This window comes from Coloeus monedula, assembly GCF_965178545.1.
Source record: "Coloeus monedula genome assembly, chromosome: 4".
Lineage (NCBI taxonomy): Eukaryota > Metazoa > Chordata > Aves > Passeriformes > Corvidae > Coloeus > Coloeus monedula.
The window spans coordinates 53,671,652-53,698,889 of NC_138784.1; the positions used below are offsets into that span (position 1 = coordinate 53,671,652).

At 39.5% G+C, this 27,238-nt stretch overlaps 1 protein-coding gene across 4 annotated transcripts in view; it reads left to right on the forward strand.

The window, feature by feature from the left end:
* The window catches only part of CPED1 (cadherin like and PC-esterase domain containing 1), a 142,605-nt gene that overhangs the window by 24,434 nt on the left and 90,933 nt on the right, over window positions 1–27,238 (forward strand). For all 4 annotated transcript variants that reach the window (XR_014226345.1, XM_082280310.1, XM_082280309.1 and 1 more), the window contains 4 exons: window positions 10,829–10,935; window positions 12,775–12,850; window positions 23,505–23,661; window positions 25,164–25,332. Coding sequence is in view for 3 of the 4 variants with exons in the window: in XM_082280310.1 (XP_082136436.1) it covers window positions 10,829–10,935; window positions 12,775–12,850; window positions 23,505–23,661; window positions 25,164–25,332 (509 nt within the window). In the remaining variant the exon portion in view is untranslated. The remainder of the gene's footprint in view (window positions 1–10,828; window positions 10,936–12,774; window positions 12,851–23,504; window positions 23,662–25,163; window positions 25,333–27,238) is intronic.

Sequence of the window (27,238 nt, forward strand, 5' to 3'; positions counted from 1 at the left end):
CTGCAAGTGATGCAGTATGGCTCAAGTCCATGTATCTAAACTCTTTTCCCCCGACTGAGGGTGGCCTGCTTTTTGCTGAGTTTTAGGAGCTGTCACTGGCTTAGGCTGTCTCCTGGGGCATTGCATGGCCACCCAGGGAGAAGAAAATAAACACAGTAGATGATTGCAGGCCAGTGATTGAGTCTGTGTCCTGACACTGTTTAGTTTAGTCATTGCCTTTATTCCCAAGCTTCTTTTTTTCAGTACTGTTTCATGTCTCCTGGGTATTATGGAATCTGATACGTTAATAAGGATTGGTATAGGATACCTGAGTGCTGTAATTGCAGTGATCAAGTTTGGCCATTTGGACCTTAAAAGATGTGTCTTAGTTTCTTGCATGTGATCAAACATCATTATTTTAATATTGTAATTGGTATCCTCATTCATTGTAATTAGAATGAGACAGGACATTAAGACAAAAAAACCCACTTACTCCTTGGCTGCCTATCCTGAGGCTCCTATATTCATAGAAGGGAAGAGGCTGTTTTCTCAGTTCTAGCACAGTTTCTGCCTTTTAAAGTCAGTGATGAATTCCCATTGGTGCCATCATTCAGAGAGCTTCTCAGCTCAGGTACCTTATGTTCTGTTGCAAAGAGTGGGAGTGGTAGAAAGGTTGGGGTGAAATGCAGGATGGAAGATATACACAAGCTGGCAAGTTGGCTTCCTTGGGAGGAACTTCTCTTCCCTAGGAACTGCTTTCCAGTTGAATCTTCTTTCCAGTCACCAGCTCTTCCTGTTTGTTGTATGTGCCTTTCTAAAAGCCCAGAGTCTTCCTTATAAAAGTAGCAGGATCCAGAGGTTTTGCAACAGTCTAGTGGGGAGGGTGCCTCAGTACCACTTGGTGTTAAGGTCTAGGTACAAACTTATCCAAGTTAGCGTGTACTTCCACAGTTCCTCAGGTCCACAAGGTGGTTTGGGCCTCCCGTTCACTCATCATGATTGGGCACTGTGGCGGAGTCTCCCCAGGGACATCCTGGGGGTACCAGGGCAGGGGCTTGTGTCTCTCTGACAGGGTTTCTGGGGTCACCCCACCCAGCACTGTCCCTCTGTGCTCCTTCGTGTGTGTGTGTGTGCATATGCATGAGAGAAGAGTATTTTGTGGGCAGACCCTCCTCCTGCTATGTCCCTGCTGGAGCAGGGTGCTATTTGAATTCTCCCACCTGCTGCAGTTCCTCTGGGCTCCACTGTGCAGCCTCCTCCCTGCATGTCTCAGCTGCATGACCCTTCTTCCCACATGCACATTCTCTCCTTCCAGTTTTCACCTGGTTCTTCATGCCAGTCCACTCTCAGTAGCCTGTCTCTAATATCTCTCAGTCTGTCTTTTCTGTCAGGTGGTTTCCTTCTCCACCTTCACAGAAGGTAAGGAAACACCTACATCGATGGATTTAGCTGAGCTTTGATGGCTCTGTGACGTCTGTGCTTTAACTAGGTACCAAATACTTCCATCCCTCTGAAGGTTAGGTCTAAGTCCCACAATGTGTGAGTGAGAAACATATAGCAGCTTTGACTGTCGTAGCTTATGTTGTGTATTAAATACATATAAAGTAAGAATTCCAGCATTTGGTAGCAGTTGGGGTTGTAAGTTATTTTAGCATGCTTACAAGAAGAGCATACCATATTGGATTATTAGGAGCTTTGGGTTTCACTGAGACTTGCTGTGCAGAAAATACCCATGTGTGGAGAACATACCAGAGTAATCTGAATATTCATCCAAAGCACGGTGTGTAAGCACAGAAGTGGAATGACAGGCTTGAGTGTTTGAATTGCCTCAGTGTATTTGTCATTGGGTCAGAACTGCATATTTTCCTTTTATTTGCTACTAAAGCTCTGAAAGTATTTTGACAGCATATTTTCATACCTAGAGTTGACAGGTTATGCCATGATAAAACCCATAGGTTTTTAGAGTTACAATCTGTAATACAACTCAGTGGAGAATTATTCTTAGCCTGACAGTCTTTCCTGGAGAGACTGGGAACTATCTATTGCACCTGCCTTACAATACTGCAATGCTCTTCTCCCCATGTCAGACTAATACAACTTTTGAATGCATTTTCATTTCCAGTATTCTGCCCATTCTTTGGTTGCACAGAAAAATATACGGATATAGTTTAATAATACTGCAATTTAATTTTTTTATTACCTTTTGTTGTCTTACTGACACTCATCTGCAAATAGAAAACCCAACTTTAAAACATTTGCTGCAGGTCTGAAAATTCTTTTTTGCTTGTCTCTTATAGTATGGTAATTTGTTGATTGAAGAAAAGATTGTTAATCTATTGCATGACTAAATGTGATATAAATGGAGAAGGGATTGTCCTGTCTGTTCTCCATTCTTGTACTTATGCCTGCAATAGATTTCTTTTGCTTCTTTTAGAGAAAGTAATCTGCCTTGTATTGTCAGTTGCTCCAGTAAGGAAGTCGGTAACTCTGACTTGGTAGCTAGGTCTAAGGTAGTTTTACAGTTTGAGACCAGGCAGAGAAATTAAAATATCTTTCCACGTTTGAGAATATTTCTGGTAGAAACAGGTAGCTCTTGGCTTGTTACGCTCATTTTTTTACTTTTAAAATTCACCTTCGGATTGACAAGAAAAGGAGGCTTGAAAACTGTTCCTGATATAAATAAACAATAATAAAATAATTCTTTCTTTCAGGCAAGAGTGGAAGTGTTATGCCTCTCCATTTGTAGTTAGACCCAGTATTCCTCCACAGCACTTGCAGAAGAGATACAGGATAGTCAAGCATTACTCTGTTTTTATGAGAGGCACTGCAATAGAACTTCAAATGCCTATTTCACTGCCCAAATTCTGAACTCAGATGTGACTGTGCATTAATTCTTGAGCACAGGGCAATCTTTTGTGCTAAGCTGTTCAGGGACAGATGAACTACTTTTGGAATTACACTGATTCCATCTGGTTCACGCCAGCCTTTCCTCTACAAAGAATGGTTGCCTTGGCACTTCATATCCTCTTAGTTAGGGAGTAGTTGAGCCAAAAAAAAATCCTGATCATCCTCAAGGGGAGTGAACAGTGACTGTCCTCAGGATTCCTTCAGCCTTTCCCTGGCAGCCATACAACAAATGCACAAACTATTTTGTGAATGAATTGACTGTGTCCAACAATCTCAGCCTCATACATAGGGTGGGGTATTTTTTTACACGTAAAATACTCCGCTGTGATTAATGTGACAATAGATTTTAGCCTAATTTGTCCAGCTAAGATAGAGGTTATGGGGCTGTGTGTTATGACAGAGTACAGTCAGTCTGAACACACTGTGTGAAACAGTGAAAGCTTTGCATATGGACAGGTGAACAGCTGCTTTCCAGAATAGTTCAGAAAATATCAGAAACCTCTTCATCTTGTCCTGTGCTATCACTCAGTGGAGTGATCATTTCTTCATTGTTGTTGAAATGGGTCCATATTGGTGATCGTTTATGACCATCAAGGGCCACACCACAAGAGAAATTAAAATGCTTCCAATAACTACTTTTTAAGGAGAAAATTCCTGAACAACTAGGTGTGAGACATTCCTTTAGACAAAGTCTTACAAATGGGACAGTGATATCAAAAACTTGTAAGAGGAGGCATTATTAACAAAGAAAAGCTCAACAAGTGGCATTCTGATATTTGCATAATGAGACAGCCAAGCTGCTGTAACCAGAAATAGGCTTCAAAGGCTATTTTCCCCTGGAGTGTTATCAGTGAAGCTCAGATCTTCAGAGGTGTAGAATTCCCACATCCCCAGACCCCGTCACGCAGCCTGCCTGATGCTGCTGCCCTCTGAGATGCTGAAGGGCATAAAATTCTGCCTAGAATTGAAAGGCAGTGAGGCAGAAGTTCTGTCTTTCAGACATCTGTTAGTGCTTCCACTTTAAACTCCTGGCTAGCAAGCTATTGGCTCTTATAGAGTGACTACATTGTAGGGTTGAAGCCCAACATATTCCTCTGTCCAGTTTAAAGTAGGATTTGTGCACAAACAGCTACTTCCGTAAATAGGTGCCTCCTCACCAAACTCAGTAAAATCTGTGCTCACTCTGTTACCGTGCAGGAGCAGAGGAGGTTGACTTTTTTTTTTCCTTGTATACTGTGACAACTCATGATTCATGAAGCTAAAACCTATATTCATCCTATTTATTTTTTTACAGATCAGGGTTACAACATGCCATAAGTATAACTGAATACAGTTGAATGCATCAGTATGTAAAAAACAACTTTTCCTGAAAATCTTCTCTTTACACCCATACAGCTCAAAGGTGCCTTTAAATATATTTCAAGTACAGCTGACAGGAATTTCTCTTAAAAAAGGATCCTGTACAAATCTCAGGATCTCCCTTAGCAGGGGTTCTATAGCCTCCTTAGAGTAAGGTATTCTGGTACTTGATACATGTGTTTAGAAATTGTTTTTTATGTACCCCTTGCTGCAAATTAGAATGCTTACATTGTATCCTGTCTCCAGTGATTAAAGAGACAATTGATTTTGGAGGGGTGAAAATTTTTTCTGTGGCGGTGTGGTTTAACCCCAGCCAGCAGCATAGCACCACCGAGCTGCTTGCTCATCTCCCCCTGGTGGGATGAGGGAGAGAATCAGAAGGGTGAAAGTGAGAAAACTCATGAACTGAGATAAAGACAGTTAAATAAGGAACGCAAAAGCCGTGTCTGCAAGCAGAGAAAAACAAGGTGTTGGAACCCTGAGTTCAGAGAATTTCAGCCTTTCAGTGCTGACAGACAATGATCTTCAAAAACACACTGCATTTGACCTGAAGCCTTGGGAAAACTTCCCAAATTGTGTGATAACACCGAGGTTGTTGCTGTGTAATTAGTTATATCACAGGGTGGAATATGTAGAGGTGTAGAAAAATCAGGTTTATGGGATTTAGTAACAAGATGGAGGATTTTGGGTGTGGATTAGTTCTTCTTCTTTTTCCTCCTTCTTCTTCACAAATCTGGGTGGTCTGGTATTGGTTCGAAAAACCCGCAGTGCGGATCATAAATGAATAATTACTGGGTTATAAGTAAAAATAAATTAGTTGGCATTCCATAATTGGACAGTTTGGACTTTGAAAGGCCTTGGAAGTTAGAACTCGGGGCCATTTTCACCTTGTTAACTCAGAGGCACCTTCTGTGCAGCTATATTTTAGATAGAAATAATAAACATTTGAGTCAGAAGATAAACCTCATGTCTCTTGTGTTTCAGTCCAAACTCTGAGTAAAAGAACTCACGAAACAGAGGCAAAGAAGAAAAGAAATTAAACAGAGAAAATTAATAACAAGGAATTAATTCACCACTTCCCATGAGTAGACAGGTGTTCAGCCATCCCCGGGACAGGAGCTTCATCATGGATGGAACCAACAATGTTAGTTGGGCAGACAGATGTCATCACTCTGAATATGTGTGTCTTCCCCCCCGCCCCGGCCCCTTCTTCCTTCTTCCTTCAGCTTTTGTTGTTGAGCACAGCATCATATGGTAAGGAGTATCCTTTTGGCCAGTTGGGGTCAGCTGTCCTGGCTGTGTCCCCGTCCAGCCTCGTGGCCAACCCAGCCTCCTTGCTGCAGGTCAGAGTGAGACACCAAGAAGGCACTGACACTCATAAATAGTTAAAAACAATGGTGTTTTATAAACTGGTTTGGTAACAAATCAAAAAGACATGACTCCATCTCAGTTAGACCCTGTACGAGGTCTTCCAAAATCTACCTCCGTTTTCTAACCCTCTACTGTGAAACCATGTTTTCCAAAACTGGGAAACAGTGTTGCTGGAGAGGTATGACCAACAGAAACTGAAGCAGAAGGATTACCCCCCAATCATTTTTACCACCATAACCCTCATAAACAGGTTTGGTTACAATTCTCAATATCTACAGGGCTATTATTTAGAATTCTCTGGGGAACTGGCATGGAGTAAATCAAAACTGAAATTTTAAAGGAGGGGATTAAACTCTTTCAGCATTAATAAATACTTGCCAACATCTGAAAAGTTGTTTATATTTGCTTTGTTGGATTTTTTTTTTGGCAACAATACTGTATTATTAGTTCATATGCAGTTTATGAATTTGATCCTTTTCTGCAGTAGTTCTCTATGGCAAGTTGTACCTCTCCATTTGATTTGTGCTCATGAACTATGGCACTTTTAACTTGTTTTGAATTTCCTTGGATTGAATTTGGACCAATTATCGGAATTATATTGAATTCTGACCATGCTTCGTGTGACCTTATACTTCTTTTCAACTTGGTGTCACTTGCTATTTATAAGTGCATTTATTATTCCAGCATTCAATTTGTTACTCAAAAATTTGATCAGAACTGATTGTACATTTGGGTATCTTTTGCGGTTCTGCTCCAAAAAATTCCACTTTGATAGTGGAGTAGACTTCATTTTTTCAAATAGCTGTGCAATCACCTCATAGGTGTGTTACATGGAAACAATATCTAAAGACTCACTAAAGTCAAATTATTTCATTGCTGGTATTTTCTTTGTTCACTGAATCAGTTACTCTGATTTCTGTTTACAAGATCAGTTACTCTGTCAGAAGAGAGGAGACTACTACTTTTATGTAATATGTTCTTGACAAACAAATTCCAGCTGTTTCTTGTTGTCTTTTCCTCTAGTGCTCATAAACTGATTAATTTCAAGGTAGTGGTGTAAGCAAATGCAAAATTGAAAATTGACTTGAGATTAAAATAAAAATAAATCCAAGTGGGTTTTTTTGGTTGGTTTTTTTTTCGGGTTTTTTTGGTTTTTTTTTTTTTTGGTGGTGGTGGTGGTTTTGTTTTTTTTTTAGTTTGGCTTGGTTTGGTTTTTTTTATTTCCCATAATGAATGAAATACAGGAAGATAAACATGAAAGATGAAAATTTTATTTATTTTTCAAAGTTCTTTCATTTCAAGATTCAGGATAGAAAGCTTAACACTGCAAAATGAAATTTCAGTCTATGGTAATGAAATGAAACTTAGTCATTTGATTAAATGAAATAATATACACCTAAGAGATTAAAAATTCCAGAGGTGCATGCATTCAACAGTGTTTCTGAAAAATTTAGCCTCCAATGCCATAGCTCATGGGAAGCATGTGGTCATTTCAAAGACTGGAATAAGATCCCTTTACTTTAGAAATCACCTTCAGAAATTCTTGAGGTTTATCTGTAAACTTGAAACCCCACTAAATCCTACAGTTCTCATTTGGTTTCTGTTAACTTTGGTCTATTATATCAGAATACAAAAACTCTCTGCAGAATATTATTATAGAAAAAGTTAATGTTTTTATTGGTATCTGCATTGCTATTTCCTCTGCTGCTAAAAAATGTTTGGTTTTTTGCCTAGACTATTATCTTTTAAATTATTTTTTCCGCAGTAGCTATTTAAATTATTTCAAATGACAACTCAGAGTCAAAGCCAATGAAAACAGGGCTCTCGTTGAAAATTATAATTTGTACATTATACCAATTTTCAGTTGAAAGGTATTGCTCTCTAAATTGAATAGCATGTACTTTGACTCATTCAGAATAAAAGTAAATAAAGCTGATGACATCAGATTTCAATCAAATTATGCTGTACTACTACTAGTTGAAGTAGAAACTTGGGTTGATGTTCTTAGGTAAACCTGAGATACACATCGCAGGTACAAATACTTTTTGCAATGGGACTGGATGACAGCTACAAAGCCTGCAGGAGAGGAGAGGCTAAGACCTGGCAAAAGACTGGTGAATAAAAGCATCATGCTGCCAGCATGTATCACTTTGCCTGCATAATTAGGTGTAATTCTGCAGATGAGCACTCCTTGTGTATGCAAGGCCTTAATTAACAGGCTGAACTAAAAACCTTGATTTGAAAAGATATTCAGAGAGCAGATGAACTTACTCTCATATATTCTCATCTTGTTACCACTTTTCTACTTGTCCAAAATAATGCAAACAGTAGAGAGTATCTCCATGAGGTGTGATTTCATGCTGTCTAACTGATCTGTGGCTCCTGTGTGCTGAACTCCACTGGTTTGCTGAATAAAGCAAACAGAATTTCCATAACTAGAGACAAAGTTCCTTCTGTGGGAAAAGCTTCATGCAAATTGCTAGGAATTAAATTGTTCAGATATGAAGCATTCTTTTTAACCTTCCACCTCAAATGTCCTGTAAAAGCGTGCTTTTGGTTTGAAGTCTGCAGGAATCCAGCAAAACAGTATGTACATTGAATATCGAATATTATGGACACTATTAATGCTTCTTCATTAAAATCTCTAAAAACATTTTCAAACATGAGTCCTTCCATGTAGATGGCTTTTATTATCACTGTCACTTTTGTTCTTTCTCTTTTATTGTAGAATGTTTTAGCTCACATGTGTCTTGCTTTACTTTAAAAATAAGTTCTGTGAAAGGGATCTTCTATGTTAAAACACAGAACCTGGGGTCCTTTGCGTGGCCCACGTGATGTTGTTGGAATACTAATAACAGTAGCACTTTTTTTTTCCTGAGATATAGTTCTGTAATTATTAAATATGCAGAAGGAAGACAGATTGTTTGTTTCATGATCACAGATGTTAATTTTCCACAAAAAGTTAAGCTGTGAAAGGAATGACATGGGCAAATTTGAGGTAATATCTATTCCTAGAGGAGCCTGTTCTAGGACTAAATAGCTTTTGTAACGCATGCTTCTTTTGTTTTTGTTTTCCAAGAATGTTTTTTCAGGTATAGTTTATGAGGAATATATTGACACGCTTAAATAGAAGTCCCGCTGCTCTGTCAGCCGGAATCTGAGAGACAGCACTAGGTGCACGCTGTTTTTCTAATAGGAAATCTCCTGACTTCTATAAATAGACATGTTTCAGTTCTGATTGTTCTGTACTGAAATAACTGGCTAGAGGTTTAATTACTCTGAATAGAAAACACAAGTAATGGCAGGCATTCAGGCTCTCCTGAGCTGTTCTACTTCCTGGGCACTGGCTCAGAAGCCCATCAGACCTGAGGGTACATTTTCCTTTTCTTCTCTTAGGTACATTCATATTGATCACTCTGATGTATCCTAAAGGCAAATACATGGTGCTGCATATCCTCTGGAGTCAGGGATCAAATTCTTCCCAGGGCAGGATGTGTCACAATAAAGGGAAGGAAATGAACTGTTTCTGAGAAATGGAGTTCCCTCCAGCTCCCTTTCAATTTGCACACAACTAGGCATTGTGATTTATATGTAATTATAATGATTTATTCAAAGGTGTTTACTAGTCAGAGGCATAACCTCTTGCTTATCTGATAATTACATAGCTGGTGAGGACATTGAGGAGGTTGTTAGTACTGCCACATTTTTGCGCTAAAATGAGGTATTTGTTTGTACATTTCTTTAATGCTTCGTTTGTTTGTTATCTGTGGCATTTTTAATCTACCTGCAGGGGTTTTTTTGTTTTCTTTCACAAAGAAGCATGTAGTGAATCTGTCTTGCCTAAATTTCATATACCCTAATTACTTTTATACCATAATACTGGTTCTCATAATGTGAAATTGAAAAACTTTTTACAGTAATAAATGCAGTATAACTGAAAATTGATCTCTACAGCTTTGTCACACTGCTAATAAACATAAAAAAGTGATAGTTACTTTCGTAGTCCTGGATCCATTCTACACAATCAGTTCATTACTGTACTTAACATAAATTGAGTGTTAAATCTCCTTTAGTGGAATCTTTACCCTGCTTGACATTTGTAATCATGATTGGGATAGGAAAAAAATACATTCTGGAGAAAGAAAGAAAGGAAATAAATAAAATAAATACCTCTGTGGGCCATCGGTGGGACTAAATTAAGGGGGTAATCTAAAAAACTTACGGTATCACAGATGGATAGCACAGAATGGAACAGAATACATGTAATCTTCCCAACCTTGGGAAAAAGAACCAACCAGTCCCTGAAATGGCTGTTCTGCAGGTAGCTTTGAGACCTGATTCTATACCCTGCCTTGGATGCTGTACAGCTTCTATGACTGCCCTTTCTGTTTGAAGTTCATTATTACTGGTTGTCTTCCTGTCAAGGAAATAATTTACCCTTTAATGAACACATTCATGGTGTCCTCAACAGATGTAATATTTCTGTTGTAGACTGCCACTATCTAACTGGTCCAGATAGCGAAGGCTGTATACAGAAGAAAGAAAATGACCACGTGAGGGAGCTGACCAAGGTTACTTGAAGCAACACTGGCATTTCTACACCACATCACATGCTGAGATGTGGGCAACTTCAAGACCTATTTGTATCTTCAGGTCACTTCGCCCCAGGAAGGAAGCATCACATTAGCTTGAAAGCTAGCAATCTAATTCCCATTTGTACACCAGTTCTAGATCTGGCAGTCTGGTGTCTAATATTTGGGAATCCACTACACCAGAATTCCTGCTGTATTCAATAGCATGACCAGTAATACTTCCTGTAAAATTTGCTTCTCATTAAAGAAGCACCTCAGAAGATCACACTGCATGTACTGGATACGTGTTATAAGCGTTCATGTTGAGGAGTTCAGAAATAAAGGAACAATGTAAAGCAGCATGCTGTTTGTGAACTTTTTAATTTCTGAGTGTTAAACAGGTCAAACTGCAGGGTTCGGACAACAGCAGGCAATGCCAACTGTGAAACACCTAAATATAGTTCCAAAGCATGAACTGTGATAGCAAATATGTCTTTCATCCTTCTGCCACCTGTAGCTGTTCATGTAATTAGCTCTCCAGCAGTTTGCTGTTCTTCAGGATTTCACTCTAAGTACTTTTTATGCAAATAAGAATGGCATGATATTTTCTTTCTGAAAGTGCTTCTTTTCTTTCCGGATAGGTGGAATGAACCCTTGGGATCTTTTGATCTGCTTATCTTCCAGAAAAAATGGTGGTACTGGCTGCTTTCAAACAGAAGATTTGCATAATCTAGAGCTTTTCCAGAAGGTATGAGATTATTGTGTTATGCTTTGTGGGAATGAAAGGACAGGCTAGCCCAGATTTTCAGCCCTCACTCATAAAAGGAAAAGTATCTAATGTTTATTCTCTACTGCAGCAGCATGGTTTAGCAGGAATGAAGTTTGTTCATGTTTTCTATTTACTGAAAAATACTTGTCAAGTAACAGCATTTCATTCTTCTTTATATCACACCCAGTTATCAAAAGCAATTTCTCATTTGAACATAGTATGTTAGTTCAGATGTAAGTATTTCAGTGTAAATACTGAAAACTGTTACAAACCAGTGTCAGATTTCCCTTTTCTCTTCTTTAGCTTGAACTTTTGCATTCTTGGTGACCCTTACCAGCATGTCTGGCTGCAAAAATGTCTACAAGGGAAACTTAAGCAGTTTACCCCATCGGAAAAGATAATTTAGGAATGGTGAGAAACAATTAGAAAATGCGTGCAATATTTCAGAGTAACAGTATGGGCAGAAGATAAAGATGAAAGAATTTAGGCTTCACGTCTTATATTACTACTGAGTTTCACCTAATGTAATTCCTCCTTTGTAAGCATAATTTAGGCACTTCTTCAAACAGTGGTAGTGGTCCTACAATCGATAATGTGTAATCTGGATCAGGGCCTTCAAGGGAGTTCTTTGCTCTGGCACTGCAAGCTGCTTACTCATGGTCCAAGGCATCAATAGTGCAAATTATCTTGGTATTTTCAGGATCGCTTTTTGTTTTTTTTTTTTCACTTGAGCATGTTATGGGCACAGTTTAGGTTACTTGGATATGTAATGTCTATGTAAACACCTGACCTGTTGATAAAAATATTTAAGTGATATAAACTGAAGTCTTTGATAAAATGTGACCAAGCTACAGGTACAGTTTGACTTCTATTTTAAGTAAAATAGCACAGGTAATTATAGAAAGACTCTAAATTATAGAATCCAGCTTGAGGGTCTGAGAGAAATGGAGCTGCTTTTAAAAGGTGATACAAAAAATCACTGGTGTCCATAGAAGTTGGCGCTAGGAGCATGTACTGGGGTTGCCTGGGACAAGATGCCATATCTGAGTGTATTCAAAGTGAAATTTTTATGGCAGATATAGTTTGCTAGAAATATACTTGTTTTGAATATGCTCAGATAATAGAACATCCCATGTTTCTGCAAACTGCTTTTGCTCATTCTGCCTATATTACCATATCTGAGCCTCTAATGCTGTGCAATATAATAATCCTTACAGTATGCTGCAATGTCCAGATGTGTCACACAAGGTGATCAAAGGAATTGTCCAAGTTCTCTCAGGAAGTCTACAGCAGAGCAGGGACTTAAACCAGATGGCCCGTTCCTGCGGAAAACTTCAAATATTGAACTAACATTGCTTGCTGCTGGCATGTCCATACCACAGTGCAACACAGTGTTTTGCTGCAGAACCTGCCTGTGATTTAGCTACATTAACTTACTACTGATCCCAAGCACAGCAATTCAAGAAACATAGGGTATTTCCATGCAGGGAGAGACAGTAGTTGGTAACTGGACAGAATAGAGAAGCTGCAGAGACTGAAAAGGGGACAGGGAACGAGTCAAGACTCAGCAGCCAGAAGGAGAGATATAGGCCTAAAATTTTAGATTTTATGGACACAGAGGAAGAGTCCACACCTTAACTTCATTATCCCCACACTGCAACGAGAGCAAAGTTGTCATTTCCTCTAGACACTGACGGGAGTTTTGCACAGGAGGTGTCTCTGATAAACTGAGCACAAACAAATTGAAGGTGTTTTCCATTGGAGAAAAAAGAATATTTTTTTGAATGAAATCATTAAAGCTTCTCTTTTTATGTACAGGTAAACCTGCTTCCAGAAATCCCGCATTTTCTTTGCAGAAAAGAGGGATTATGCCAGATAACAAAAGCCTTTTCAGGTAATCTAACCCCTTCAAATCTGCGTATGTGATGATGTTCTTTTAATAGTTGTCACAGGAAGTTTCCGAAATGAGACTGTCAAGCTTACAATTCCATTTTATTTTTAGTCATGAATGCATAGAGGGGAAAAATGAAAGATTGATAATCCATTTTAGACACACACTTAAATATAGATTACAATTACACAGTATCTTTCCAGGTAAAGATATTGCATTGTTTAGCTGTTGCATATTGCAGAAATAATTTGTCTAGAAGTGTCTTATTTTTGGACTGTTTTGTGTTAATATAGTGTATTGGTGTTTACACTTCTGTGCCCTGGGTTTGGTGTAATATGTTTGTTCAGCTTTACAAAAATGTTGTGGCATGGAGAAGGAGTAGGAGTCAGAGTTTGGTTCCCATCCAGACATAATTAACTGATAAAAAGCCTTTGTGTATTAAGATCATCTACCAGAAAAGTTTAAAGGTTATGGGCAAGTTTCCAAAGAATTCTAATTTACCATGGGTAAAATTCAGCTTTGAATAGAAACTGGAAAGAAACTGTTGTGCACTGTATTAGGTCTATTTAAACCTCCCTCTCTTTTCACTTGTATATATATGCTAAGTCTAACACAAAAGGAAAGGATTCATTACATCTCATTTAACCATTTAGGAGTTAGGTATCTTCTGAAAGCAGTATTCTGGTCTTCCATTTAAGTCAGTGGAGAGAGAGGCATACCTACAAATGCTACTTCTTTTTATCCTAAAACATGTATTTAAAACAGGTGTGTTGAATTAGTCTGTGCAGGTACTTGCTACCCAGTTATGTCTCACCACTGCCTTGAGAAATGGGTTGGTCCTACTCATATTGTAACAGATTGCCTTTAAAAACATTGGTTTGCCCTGCTACTCGAAGAAAGGTCTGTTGCAGTGATTTTATTATTTTACTACCACAAAACCACAAACACAAGAGGCACTTACTACACACAGAACTTTCTCTTTAAAACATGCATGTTTTCACTGCTGTCTGTAAACATGGCACAAGCCACTTCCTACATGACACTTTTATTTAGCTGCTCAGGGTTTTCTCCTGTACTGGATTTGCATGGCAAGCTTTTGGTAGTGGGGGGCCACAGGAGTGGCTTTTGTGAGAAGCTGCCAGAAGCTTCCCATAAGTCCAGCAGAGCCAATGCCAGCCAGCTCCAAGATGGATTTGCTGCTGGCTAAGGCCGAGCCCATCAGCAGTGGTGGTAGCACCTCTGGGATAACATATATAAAAAGGGAAATAAAACAATTGCACAACAGCAGCTGGAGAGATTAGTGAAGAAGGAGGGGGGAGGAGGTGCTCCAGGCACCAGAGCAGAGATTTTCCAGTAGCCCATGGTGCAACCCATGGTGTGACAGCTGTGCCCCTGTGGCCCATGGAAGTACATGGTAGAGCAGAGATCCACCTGCAACCCATGGAGCACCCAGTGCCAGCAGAGGTGGATGCCTGAAGGAAGCTCTGACCCTGTGAGAAGGCTCCTGGCAGGACCTGTGGAGAAAGGAGCCCATGCTGGAGCAGTCTGTTCCTGAAGGACTGCACCCCCTGGGAGGGACTCACGCTGGAGCAGTTCATGAAGAACTGCAGTCTGTGGGAAGGACTGTCCTTGGAGAAATTCACAGAGGGTTGTCTCCTGGGGGAAGGGAACCCAGGAGACTCCCATGCTGGAATTTGAAAAGTCCTCCCCCTGAGGAGAAAGATGCTGCAGAGGCAATGTGTGATGAACTGACCACAGCTCCTATTCCCATCTCCCTTCATCACTGCAGGAAGGAGGTATTGATTCAGGAGTCAAATTGTGCCTGGTGAGAAGGGAGGAATGGAGGGAAAGTGTTTAAGATTTGGTTTCTTACTATCCTACTCTGATTTGATTGGTAATAAATTCAGTTAATATCTACACAATTTTTTGCCCATGATGGTAATTAATGAGTGATCTCTCCCTGTCTTTATCTTGACTCACAAGCATTTCGGAACAGTCTCTCTTACCTATCCAGCTGAGTGATAGAGAGGCTTTGGTGGGCACCTGTCATATAACCCACCACATCTTGTCTTCAGGGAAGGGCCATCTGAAAGCATCTTATTCCTTACTTCTATTTTTAGTGCTTTTCTGGCAAAGAGAAAAGGCCTTGTGACTGATGTTGAAATCCCATTGAAACTGAGGTAATACATGTGCTTTGCAGCAGGGCTCTGAATCTTACCCACACAGCAAAGGAGGATTATTCTGGCACTCTGCTGAAGAACTGTCATACAGAAAAAGGCCACCCCTCACTCTTCTGTTACCAGTAAGAAACCTAAACTAGCTGAAGTGTTTTAAAGTAAAAATTTTAAAATTCCATCTCTTAAATCTAGGTATCTCCAAATCAGCATGTAGCCTAGGGCTGAGATAGCTATTTCAAAACAAGGTTCTCATGGCATTTAAGATGCCATGGAGAGTCCAGCATGCCCGGTAGAATAGGCAGATTTGGCACAGGACCCCTGTCCTTTTGGTCAAGCAGCTAGAGGTTCAGAGGGATATCCTGTGGTATCCCAGGTGGCAACAGTTGTCTATTTGTGGACACTGAATTTAACACTTGGTATTTGGAGTGAGCAAGCCCAGAAGAGCATTTATTTTCAGCATAATTCAGGGTAAGCTGAATTGCTCTGTACTGACTGTATGGACTACACTGATGTACACTGACAGGAATGGAAACTTAGACTGTGGTACACAGTGGGGTCATTTCTGTATAGACCAGACCTCAAAGTGTTTCAACCCATGAATTAATCCCATTCAGTATCACTGGGTATGTGACATGTTATTTACAATGAGTGGAACTTGTCCATAAAAAGTGAAATTAGAATCAGAAGGGTAAATTATTTGATTTCAGGTTCAGTGGACAAAAAGGTATAAGTTAGAGCAAAGTAGTCTAAAATGGGACTTCAGTTACTCCCCCTTCCATTCATCTGATAAAGCCAACTCTTTCCACTTTCTTTTGCTTGCATTCTCCAATAGATCTCTCTTTCCAACAACAGCAGAGTTGCCAATTTTTTGATCCTCAATTTTAAAATTATTCAGAGAAAGAACAATTCTCATCAGTGTTTCCTTCACAGAGCAGTTTGTTTCCTTTCAAATCAGTCTATGTACTTTCACTCTTGTGTCTTTGAGTCAACAGGATTTCTCTGCAATTCCTGTTAGAGAGGATCAGTTGGTTTGTTATTACTGTCATTTAGTCAGCCTCCAAGGAGCCAAGCAATTTCCTGTAAAAGTGAAAACACAAAGAATTATGTTTTCTAATTAAAGACGTAGTAAGTTGTAGGAAGAAACATCAGGCAACAAGGCTGAGAAAATGGGGTTACTGGATTTACTATGCCTGTGACAGTGTTGATGTTGATAAGCAGTGGTAAAGCAGTTTGGGGTTTTTTAATGTTATTTTATTTGCTGTGCAACTCTTAAACTGCTAGGCTTTCTATTTAAGACAGCATGCCCATTCTCACATGCCTGTTGTATAGGAAAGAAAATTATTTGTACAAAATATTGGGCCAGTTCCTCCTGGAACTACTATTCCCAGCCAAGAGATGGAGAGTACTAAGGTCCACAATGTGAGCAGAGTTGCCCAGCTTCAGTACAGGGCACAGGAAAGGCATCCTGATGCATGCACAACAAATACTATATTTTACAGGTTTTGCCTGGGAAAGTGGTGGAACTGCTTCTAGCATTGCCTCCCTAATTTTCCTATTCTCTAAGAAATCCAAACTAGTCTGTCTTTCCATGTAAGCATTTGTCTCACTTCACTACTTCCAGAGCTCAGCCTGTGCCATGCATAGCAGTTTTCTCTACCCATGCAGATCACTGATCCTTTTTTTAAGTAATACTTTTGCTGTATGCCTTCCTTCTGTGTTTCAGTTTATTGGTGCCACTAGTGCAGAGACTTTATGAGTGTCTGCCAGCCTTGTGTGCACCCGTGATCTCCTGCTGGGCTGGCCAGCAGCGTTAATCACACAGAAGGTCTTGGGATAGGCATGAGCCTAATGAAATTGTTCAGGAGGGAGAGCCAAAATAGTCCAGCTGTGTGACTGTGCTTCCACTCGGTGATATGTTTATTGTCTGGTGCTAACCCCGTGCTAGCTTTCTTCTCTGCTGCCTATCCCCAGTGTCCTTGAGTTACTCTGGAGTCAATATGAGAGGTTATGATCTGAGGGTAGGAAGCAAGACTCAGTGGAGCCACCTGTGGAAGACAAAAATTACAGATTAAATTTCTTTTCTGTTGTAGCAATTCAGTATCTCTGAGATAAGAACTTGATTTTTTATAGGGGGATGCATTTCTTTTGCCAGCTGGCCCTTACAAATATTTGCACACCAGTTTTGATCAGGTTTGTGCCTATTGCCTTTCTGCTACTGAAGTTACTAAGAGCCTCAAAAGTGGCCAATAAAACCAGCATCTGATTTTTTACAGTTAATTTTATTATAAACTATGTGGGGCAGGAATTTCATTGGTTTTACAACAGTGTCAAATCTCAGCTAGGATAAGAGCAGCAACATAACAGCAATTATTAGTAGTTTGAAAAGAAGTAAAGCAGCTAAATTAATTTAATTACTTGGCTTATACTCTTCTATATTCTACCCTGTCACTAGTACAGAATTGTGGCTCTAATCATGAACAGTCAGCCAGCATTTTCACTCAGTTTCTTTTTCCAAAGTTTTATAGCTTATCTGTGTAATTAAGTTCTAGTATGAAAGGTGCATACAAAAGAAGCAGCCCTTCTGAAAAATATTGGAAAAAACCCCACACCTCTAACTTTTAACTCTTAGGATGCTTTAGGAATGAAGACACAAACACTGTACTTAACACTGTAAATACTGTTTTTCATGCACCTGCCAAAACAGAGAGTCAAAAAACATGGTAAGTGATTAATCTAAACTGAAGCTGTATTTGCTGATGTTTCTAAAGGGAAAAATAAACATCATCATACAAATGATGCACTGTCATAATTTTATCTTTTTAACTCTGAAACTTCACAGTGAATTTCAGTGCATTTCAACCCACAGTATAAATTAATTTACCTCTAGATCTGTTTTACTATAAAGTTGTTTGGTTTTTAATACTATACTTATTTAGGACAATTTAAACTTCCAGAAATGACAAGTAGTTTGACATTTCTCCAGTCTAAATATCCAGGGTGTGTTGCTTTGAGATTAAGTGTATTACAGCGGGTGGGATCACTGTATTTTTTAATGTGTTCTTTTAAGGACAGCTGAATCAGTAGTCAGCAGTGGGTGGAATATTGGGCTTGCAGCAATGTTGACATCACAAATAAAGCTTGTAATGCACATCAAGGCCATCACATATTAAATCTCAAGCAAGAAACCATATTCCAGTGAAATCAATGGAAATTTTTCCAGGACTTCACTGAGGGCCAGGATTGCCCCAAGTTTTTCTAGTTTCTTTCAAATATTCATCATCTACTTTGAGTTTCTCAGCCACGCTTTTCTAAATGCATAGGTTATAAAACTGAGTGCTAAAGGTTCTCTCTTTTCTTTAGCAACCTCAGGGCATAATGTGTAAGCCGTAGTACATTACCAATCCTTGTTTCAGAGTCTTTTCATCCAAAAGTCAAATGGGTAACAGGAAGTGATTAAATGGGATAGATCTGCTTTCTGTGACAAATCTCAAGGCATGAAGTGGCAGTAGTTCAAGTGAAATCATCCATCCTCCAAAATCAACACCAAAAAGTGGAAAAAAATTGTACTTTCAATGCTTATTGCTTTCACAGTTATGCAGCTTGGAGCAGGCTGCTATAACTGATTGAACCAAAGGTTACTAGGCTTTATTTTGATCAAAACTCCTTGTCCTGGAGGACTCAGAAGTCTGCCTAAGAATCTATGAAATCTTTGTAGGCATCTCCTGCTGTGAAGCAATCTTTGCAGCTGTTAAACACACCTTTCCAACCTACGGAGGCTCAAAATTGCCCAGCTGTAAATTCTAGAAGAGGACCAGGTCGTAGCAGTACAGTTTGCCTGGTCGGTATCACAAATTAGCTCTTTGTGCTCCAGCAGCCCGTACCAGTAAGGAAAATGGATGATCCCAGAACAGGATGCAATATGGAGTTCTAACTCATTTAGGTGCCCTGTCAGAACACAAACCTGCAAGGCTGACAGAGAGGATCTGTTGTCAGTAGTTCCTGAATATTGTACTGTAGAAAATGCTGATAAATGACATGAGGTGCCTATCATTCTCTTTTTTTTTTTTGGTTTTTTTTTCATGCGAGAGAATTCAGACTCCTGCTAGAAACAGACTACCACTATGAAAATCTAGGAAGACGTTCATAAGGCTTCTAAGCAGATGGAAAGGCTGATGTACAGTTCCAGGATCAATGTACTTTAATGTTCTAAAGTAATGTTTTTCCTGCTAAAAAGAAAAGCAATCGGAGGAAGCCCTTGCAAGTACAAATGTGCTGAGCTTACAATTTCATTTCATGAAAGAAATTAACAATGTGCTGGGCTCAGAACAAAACACAGCACTTCAGTGACATTTCATTCCATCTCTAGCTTTGTGCTTCATTAAACAACCGGGAGCTCCCAAGGTGACTCAATCAGTCTTGAAATGTTTGTAACAGATCTGATAGTTGATGGGCACTTTAGAAACAAAATGACTTTTTTCTCACAGACAATAGTCTTAATTGTTCCTTGCTCCATGTTTGAAGTGTGTAAAATATATTCTATTTGATCTTGCACAAAGTAAGAAATCAACTAACAAACCCACATCATAACCTTCCTTGTAACATCAAAGGATACTGTAGAAGAAAAGATAAAGAAGAGGGCACATCCTCATTCATCTTCTGTTTCCTTTTCTTTCAACCAAATGTTATTTAGGTCAACCAGTAGGGTATTCTCCTGCTGAATTCCTTGCCTTTGCAGATCTCCAGATGTTCTTGTTAACCTAAGTGTTCATTTACCACCAGTCCAGGTGGCCTCAACCTGGATTTTCTCCAGGAGTTCTTAATTTGTCCAAATGTACTTCTAGCTATTGGTAAACTTTTTTGCTCAGCCACACGTTGTAACTCTTAAATCAGCTAATCTTTATTGTGTATGTGTTGAATCTCATGTTACACTTCAGAACTCTGAGCCAAAGACAAGTAAATAACTTGTGAGCTGAAAATGGGGGGAGAAGGAACAAGTCATAGCTGTGTAAAACACTTGAAAGGCCTCATTAGATGTCAGCGAGGCTGCTGCATTAGGTATCAGTTGTCACTGTCAACTGATCTGTTTGACTGTTGTACTTTGAGAGATAGCAGTTGACAGAACAGTATCTGCCACGTGTTTGTGTGACAAAGAGGTGCTTAATTTTTTTGATCTAGAGGTGTTGACTTGCTTTGATGGATTTTATACCTCCTCTTCACATGTGCCATGCAGCTGTTCTTATGTCTCAGGTCTGTGTTTTACCTGTTGCTGTGGTTAATGTGTGAATTCAAGTAAGAACATGTAGTGGCCTCCTTGCTCATCAGCATGGCCTCATGTGAACACCCTAGGCAGAGGTAAAGTGTGTTGTCGGTGTTTTCAATGGTACTATTCCAGAGATGTCAGCATCAGAAATCTTCTTCAAGCCAGAATTTCAAGGAAATAAAGCGTTGTGGTTTTTTCAAAGTGAAAGCAGGTATCCAGCCATATTTGCTTTACACTCTAGCATCAAAAATGGCAGCAGCTAAAAGTACTTGTGGCAAAGCCTGCAGCCACTCCTTAGGAAAAACAGAACTTTGTGTAACATTTCCATTACAACATAGTCACTATAAAAATAAAAATGATCTTTTTGTGCTTAATTTTTTTCCTTTGATCTTTAGAGTCTGCTACAAAAATTACGATTTACAAATTACAAATATTAAGATTTGGATTTTTTAAAGAGGGGATGTAGTCTGGACATGCTATTAGGATGCTGGGACTCTTTCTAACTTGGTTTCCCAAGCTGTCTGACACATCAACTGCTGAGCCTGCTTCACCTCTTCCACTATAAAATGTTGATGTTGTTTACGTACTCCAAGAGGACCGGTTAATTAACAAGAGTTTGTAGAGTGATTTCAAGATGGAAAAACATGGCAATTACTGCAAACAGTAAAGGCTCTGAAGGCTAATTTTCATTGATGATAAAGTTGATTAACAAATACACAGATCTAATAAACACTGTTACTGCTTTTGAGTGCAGGAGCAGGTGAAGAGTTGCCACAAGAACTGAAGAAGCTGAGTGTGCTCGCTCAGTTCAGCACTAATGATGTCTCTTCATTATGATGATTATTGTGTTCATTGATTACTAGCAGTAGATTTACCATAGTGAGGGACTGTCACTCCCTCTGAACTCTGCCTGATGGTGTACATGCTCTGTGTCATCGCAAAGGAGTAAGCACCTAGAGACAGTCTCACTTCTTACAGCCCCCTTGTGATGGGCTCTCTTCCAGGGGCATGCCAACACAAATCCAATAGAGGAGTGTTAGGCACTGTACAAACAGGATGCTCTATAGAATGAGGCCTAATTTATGAGCATTGCCCTTTTTTAGTTTTCAGTGCTAATCATCAGCACCCTGAAATTTGTTTAACCTTCTCTTCCTTGAGATGTGGCAGTTGGTTTTTGTGGAGGGGTGTTTTTGTTTGGTTTTTTTTTTGTTTTGTTTTGTGGTTTGTTGGTTTTTTGTTTGGGTCTTTTTGTTTTGTTTTGTTTTGTTTTAAGTTGAGGCATTTTGCAATGACTTAGGGCAATACTAAGGATCTTCTACCCAGTAGTTTGAGAATTCCAGGACATTTCTGTTTTTCATCTGTCCCTACCCAATTGTTTTACTTTGTTATATCCAGCTCCAGTAAATGGTCCACTGGGTAGTAATAAATGAATTAATGTCAAAGTAATCTTTTTCCTTTCCCTGAAACAGCTAAAACTCTCATTTAAGAGGGATAAATACAGGTACACAAACCTCATCTCATTATTTTCAAACTCTGTCCTGTTACTTAATATGATACTGGTTACTTGTTGCTTTAGCAACACAATTAGAAACATGTTTTTAAAAGGAGAAGACACATTGCTTTCTCTTAAGTAATGATCTGTACAGCCCTTCACTGCCATGTTCTTATTTTCAGTAAAATGTTTACTTTCTTTTAAATAGCTAAAGTGATGCGTAGGAGTAGTTACATGGGACCACTGTTAATTGCCGTGGTGAAATGCTATTGTCCTTCTACAGGGTAGAAGTTGCCATAGTAAAATGCCCTTGTGTCTTTACATCAAGTCAGATATGGAAAATAATACAACTTGATTGTGCAGGTCTGGTTCCTGTGCATATTCAGAAGCAAGTCTGCTAAATGAATGACTTAATGGGAGTTTATTGGCTTACTCCTGTTGTCACTACACAGTCAAGTAGGCGGAGCAGTCTGCTTTTGTCACTGTACCTCAAAAAGCAGGTAGTCACTTACAAAGTTCAAATCAGTTATAAAGCATAACACATTGGAAATATGTCAGTGTGAATGTAACTTGAGCATGACGTGCTCTATTAAATAATGGCCTGGTTTTGGTTATTAGAGCCTTTAGTCTGCTAAATGGTGCATGTAAGGCAGAGGACCAGATTAATTCTAGATCCCAGGAGACTGGAAGGCTGAACCGAGCTGATCTAATGAACAGCCAATAAACACAGACAATCACAATGTCATTTTAATAGGATGTCTGGGAAAATGGATAGTTTTTTTTCCTTAAATATCTGTTTACAGCTCATCAACAGGAACACAACATCAGTTTTATTTTTCGTTTCATGTACCAAAGTTGAGAGTGCATGCTTTAAAAAAGATGCTCTACCAATAAATTCATAACATAACGCAATGCTGTATGTCATTAAAAAGAAAAGTAATAAGGTTTGGGAATAATGCAAACTTGATTTTTCCTGACCATTACTTAAGAACTCAAAATGTGAGGCGTATTAGAGTTAATGAAAACTACCCTACATGAAATAATGACACAACATAAGGGCTTTGTGCCTTTTTTACCAAGCATAGTAAAAGCAGAAAATACATGCCACCCCTTGACTGATCTCTCATCACAATATTTGATTACTATTAATAGTCACATGCCTCAATAATTTTGAGAACTGTGGCTCATCAGTCCTGCTCCCACTGTGTTTGGTGGCAGAACTAAGCCTCCCATAGATTTCAGTACCTGCAAATTGTAGCCTTAAATGGTGAACATAGAAACAAGGATATGTGCTTGTTAATTGAGCTGTTATTACAGTGGCAAAGTCCCTTGGTCCTTAGACAAATAAATTCTTTATCCCCATTAATTGTAATTAGTGCTCCATGAGAAACTAAGTTTTGGTATTCTATATTTATAAATCAAGGATTTCAATTTTTAGGAAGGAAGAAGGGGATGCTTTTTGTAAGCAATATTCCTGCACTCACCTCTGAAGTGGAAGTTGCAGCTAAGCCTTTCAGCCTGCAGCTTGCAGCTGGAAGGGGGTGCTTGGTGGAGGTAAAAATCTCTGCTAGCAGATCCAAAAAGGTTTATTGTCTCAGCATTTATTATTTTACATTTTCATCTGATGTTGGTGTTGTGTTTTATACATTTTGTCCTTAGCAGCAGTAGTCCACACCTGCTTTCAATGCTCTGCTGACTTCCTTTCTCATCCTCTTGGTACTTTTTCAGACCTGCAGCTCCCACTTGTCACCCCAGACTGTTCTGGCCAGCCTGGACTGTCAAGGGCCAGCGCCCCAAGAAATGTGTCCCAGGGCAGCGCAATCACTGGGCAGGCACGTGCCTCCCATGTGCAGCACTGGTGGAAGCAGAGCACGAGCACACAGCTGTAAGTTAATGATAACCCACCCTCAGAAACTGCCAGTGCTTCAGCATGCAGTTATTTGGGAGTCAAGGATGCAGAATGCAGCAAAAGAGAAGACCACAGATGGAGCACTTGGATGTATTGCATCTCATACTTGCATTATGTTTGTTTCTGTATTAGCCAAGTTTGCACGTTTTGAGTATAAACGTCTAAGTCTTTATGTTGAGGCAGTGAAGCACCTAGACAGATAAATACAGACCCAGAGACACCCCTGAACCTTTAGGTCTCATGGTGGCTGAGCTGTTTCCTGCTCCACTGTTGTAATGCTAGGCAGATCACCACACTCCATCCCTGCCTTGCCCCTTCCACAGACACACATAGTAGTCATTTGCACAGAGATCCTCCCTTAAGTGAAGAACCAAGAAGTTCTTGATAATTTGTCTGTTATCAAGTGCTGTTTCCTCCATCACAGCGTTTCACAAATTTTATGTTCTGAGGACACTTTTCTGCAGAGTGGAGAAAAAGTTCTCTGTAAAATAGATGTTGTTAGACTTACTTAACAGGTAGCAAAATTGAGGTCTGGAAAGGCCACATATTGCCAAAAATTACACAGAAATGGAAGGAGAGCCCCTTGTCTTTTACCAGTAATCATTCTTAGAGATCCACAATTTCTATCATCATCTTCCCATTGAATTTTCTATGAGGTAAATCGATACTCAAGAGATTTTTAACGGACTGATTAATAACACCGTTGTGAATATGCACAAGTATAGCTCAGATTTCCCCAAGTAATGAGCTTTTAAATAATAGTTTTTTTTCTTGGGTTTGCCTTTTTTCTGTTCTGCTTCTGTGGCTGACTCTTTTTGTGTGTACTATGGGAGCTGTAGGCCAGTTTTAGAGAGCTGTGTCACTTCTTAAACAAAGCTAGCTTGCAGAATTCTTAGGTTTAACTGATTTATTATGGGTTATTTCTAGGTATCCTAGTCTTTCATAATATTTGGAATGATTGTATATGGCTTTCATTAGGGGAAGTATGCAGCACCACATGTTTCTGTCCCTTTATTACAGAAGAAAGTGCTAACAATAGTACAGCCTTTCCATAGGGTTGGGTGGGGGTGTTTTTCTGAATTCACTGCAAATCAGTGTTAAATAGTGTACCTTGGCTATGCATTTCTGTTATTTAAGATGCTTGGATTACTTTAATGTTTAATTTAATCTTGATCTAATCTTTCACTCTGAATGTCCTGGATTTCTAACACTTACATTATTCCCACAATGCATTTACCCATATGTACTCTCAAACATTACTCCCTACAAATATAGTTGCTTCCTGTGTTTGGTAATTAAGCGTTAAAAATGCTGAAAGCAATAATATGACGATGCAAAGCTTTGTTTACTTGATTTAATCTACTGTGCTGCTTAACTTGGGGGAAAAGAGGCTAATTTACTATTTCCACTAATTTCACTGGTTTTTATAGCTCATTTGCAGAAGAACTGCATTAATGCTACATATTATTACATTCCAGGAATCAAGTATCAACTTCGTCAGACCACAAGGACGTCCTTAAAGCTCAAGACCTTTCTGTCATCATCAAAGCATATGTGCTTGTGACGTCCTTAACACCCCTGCGGGCATTCATTCATTCAACCACCACTGTCTGGCATCCACCCAAGAAGAAGCATTTTACCATAAAGGTAAAACATTTCATTTCCTCAGTTTTCCATCTTTCAGGCAAAGTACATAGACAGAAAACTGGAGAATATCTTCCTTCTCTTTTACCCCATACTTATTAGCAGTCCACAACCTACAGTGAATATTCTCCTAATGTACAGTTTTCATTTCTCAGAACAAGCAGGGTTTGCTTCATGAAGCAGGAAAGCCTTGCCCTGTGCACTGGGGGCCTGGGATTTGCATGTCTCCAAGCCCTTTTTTATTGGTGACATTTGACAGCAATTGCAAGGTCAGAGTTTTCTCTAAAGTGTGATTGCTGCCATGCAGTAGCAACTTTTGCTGGGATATTGACAGTGTTGTGAACAAGGAAAAAAAAAACAGCTTATTTAGATTTCCTTTTTAGGTACACTAAAGCAGACTAGAGGAGGGTCAGGGCACTTCTAAATAAGGGGAAGGAAGTATACCATGGATAGAGTGGGCCCCGAATGGTCTCAATATTTTGAAGAAGGATGTTTCATATGTGCCTTAGATTAATTCTGGACATCTCCAAGTGCCTGGAGATACCCCTCTCTCCACATCTTTCTTGCTCAGCAGTCCCATGGGTTTGCAAATATGCTTTGCCATTCCTTTCTTCTCCTAGCAGGGGACTGTGCTTGCAATACATCAGCTCTTTGTGAAGAAGCTACAGTTGTGCCTCTGCTTCTTCCCTTTTGAAGAATTAAGGTCACAATGTGACAGTGGTTTCTTGAGGTCACAGCTCAGCTCCTGCAGGAGCTGTTAGAGGATGGGTGCACTTTGCCCATGTAACCTTCTCGGGGTAGGAGCAGGTCTCGGCTTTGGATCAGTCTGAGAGTTGTGGTGTCACTGTCAGGACTGTAGATGATGTCAGCTATTTGGTACGTTCTACAATTTTAGCCCTCACCAAGTGCAGTGCCTAGTTTAAGCTCATTATCTAATTCTAGTCATCGGAGAAACAGACACCTCTAGAGAACAAATCATGCCACCTAATTTAGACGCCAGTTTTGGAATAAGTTTCCTGGTAAAAGTGTTTGCTTCCTTCTATGGGCTATGACTTTCTTAGAGAACATGTCAAATTCTGGATTGCCAAAATTAGGTGAGCTGAATCTACTTCTCCCTTCCCCCCACATAAGCTATGGAAGCCCATGAAGATATATTACTTTGATATGTATTTTCCTCCATTTTCATTTATGAAGAGTGATGGTCACTTATTTTCAAACCCTGGAATACAGTTTCTGTTTATGTTTATTAAAATAGCACAATATCCAGCAGCATCGATGTTGCAGCTGAAGTAGGGACTACTTTAAAGGCTAGTAGTCATTAGTAATTTTGATATGTCTCTGTAAAACAATTCCCACTGAGGGAAGTCTGCTGAACAGGGTGCCAGCCACCATTTACAGAGCACTTTGGCAGCTGAAGAAGCAATAAAAATGATAGATGGAAGCAGCAGCACATCTACAGTGGTTCCAGTCTGTTTACTGTTGTTGTGGTGTTATGCCTTCCATAGCTTTAGACAAACTCGTCAAAATGGTGAAAAAGACACAAAAGATAGGCACGTTTTGTGAAAGAAAGCACATTTGTAGTGATGTAGATTGAAATGCAAATTAAGAAAATGATGAAAAATGGTGTGTGTAAGGCTGCCTCTCAGCACAGTGTGCCCTGTAAAGAATATGGAAGGGGGCAGGGAGCTTCCAGGAGAAGTGAGAGACTGGGAATTCATAGAGTGGCTAGAAAGCGCTGCTAGGAAAATCATATAGAGGGTCTGTGCTTGATGCAGAGGCAACAGGCAGGTCACCCATCAGAAAATACTTGGGAGAAGGTGTGAATTCAACCACTGATATCCTTTGTTAAGAGATTTTTTTCAAGTTTCTTAAAAACTTCATGTAGCCCTCCATCAGTTGCCAGTGAGAC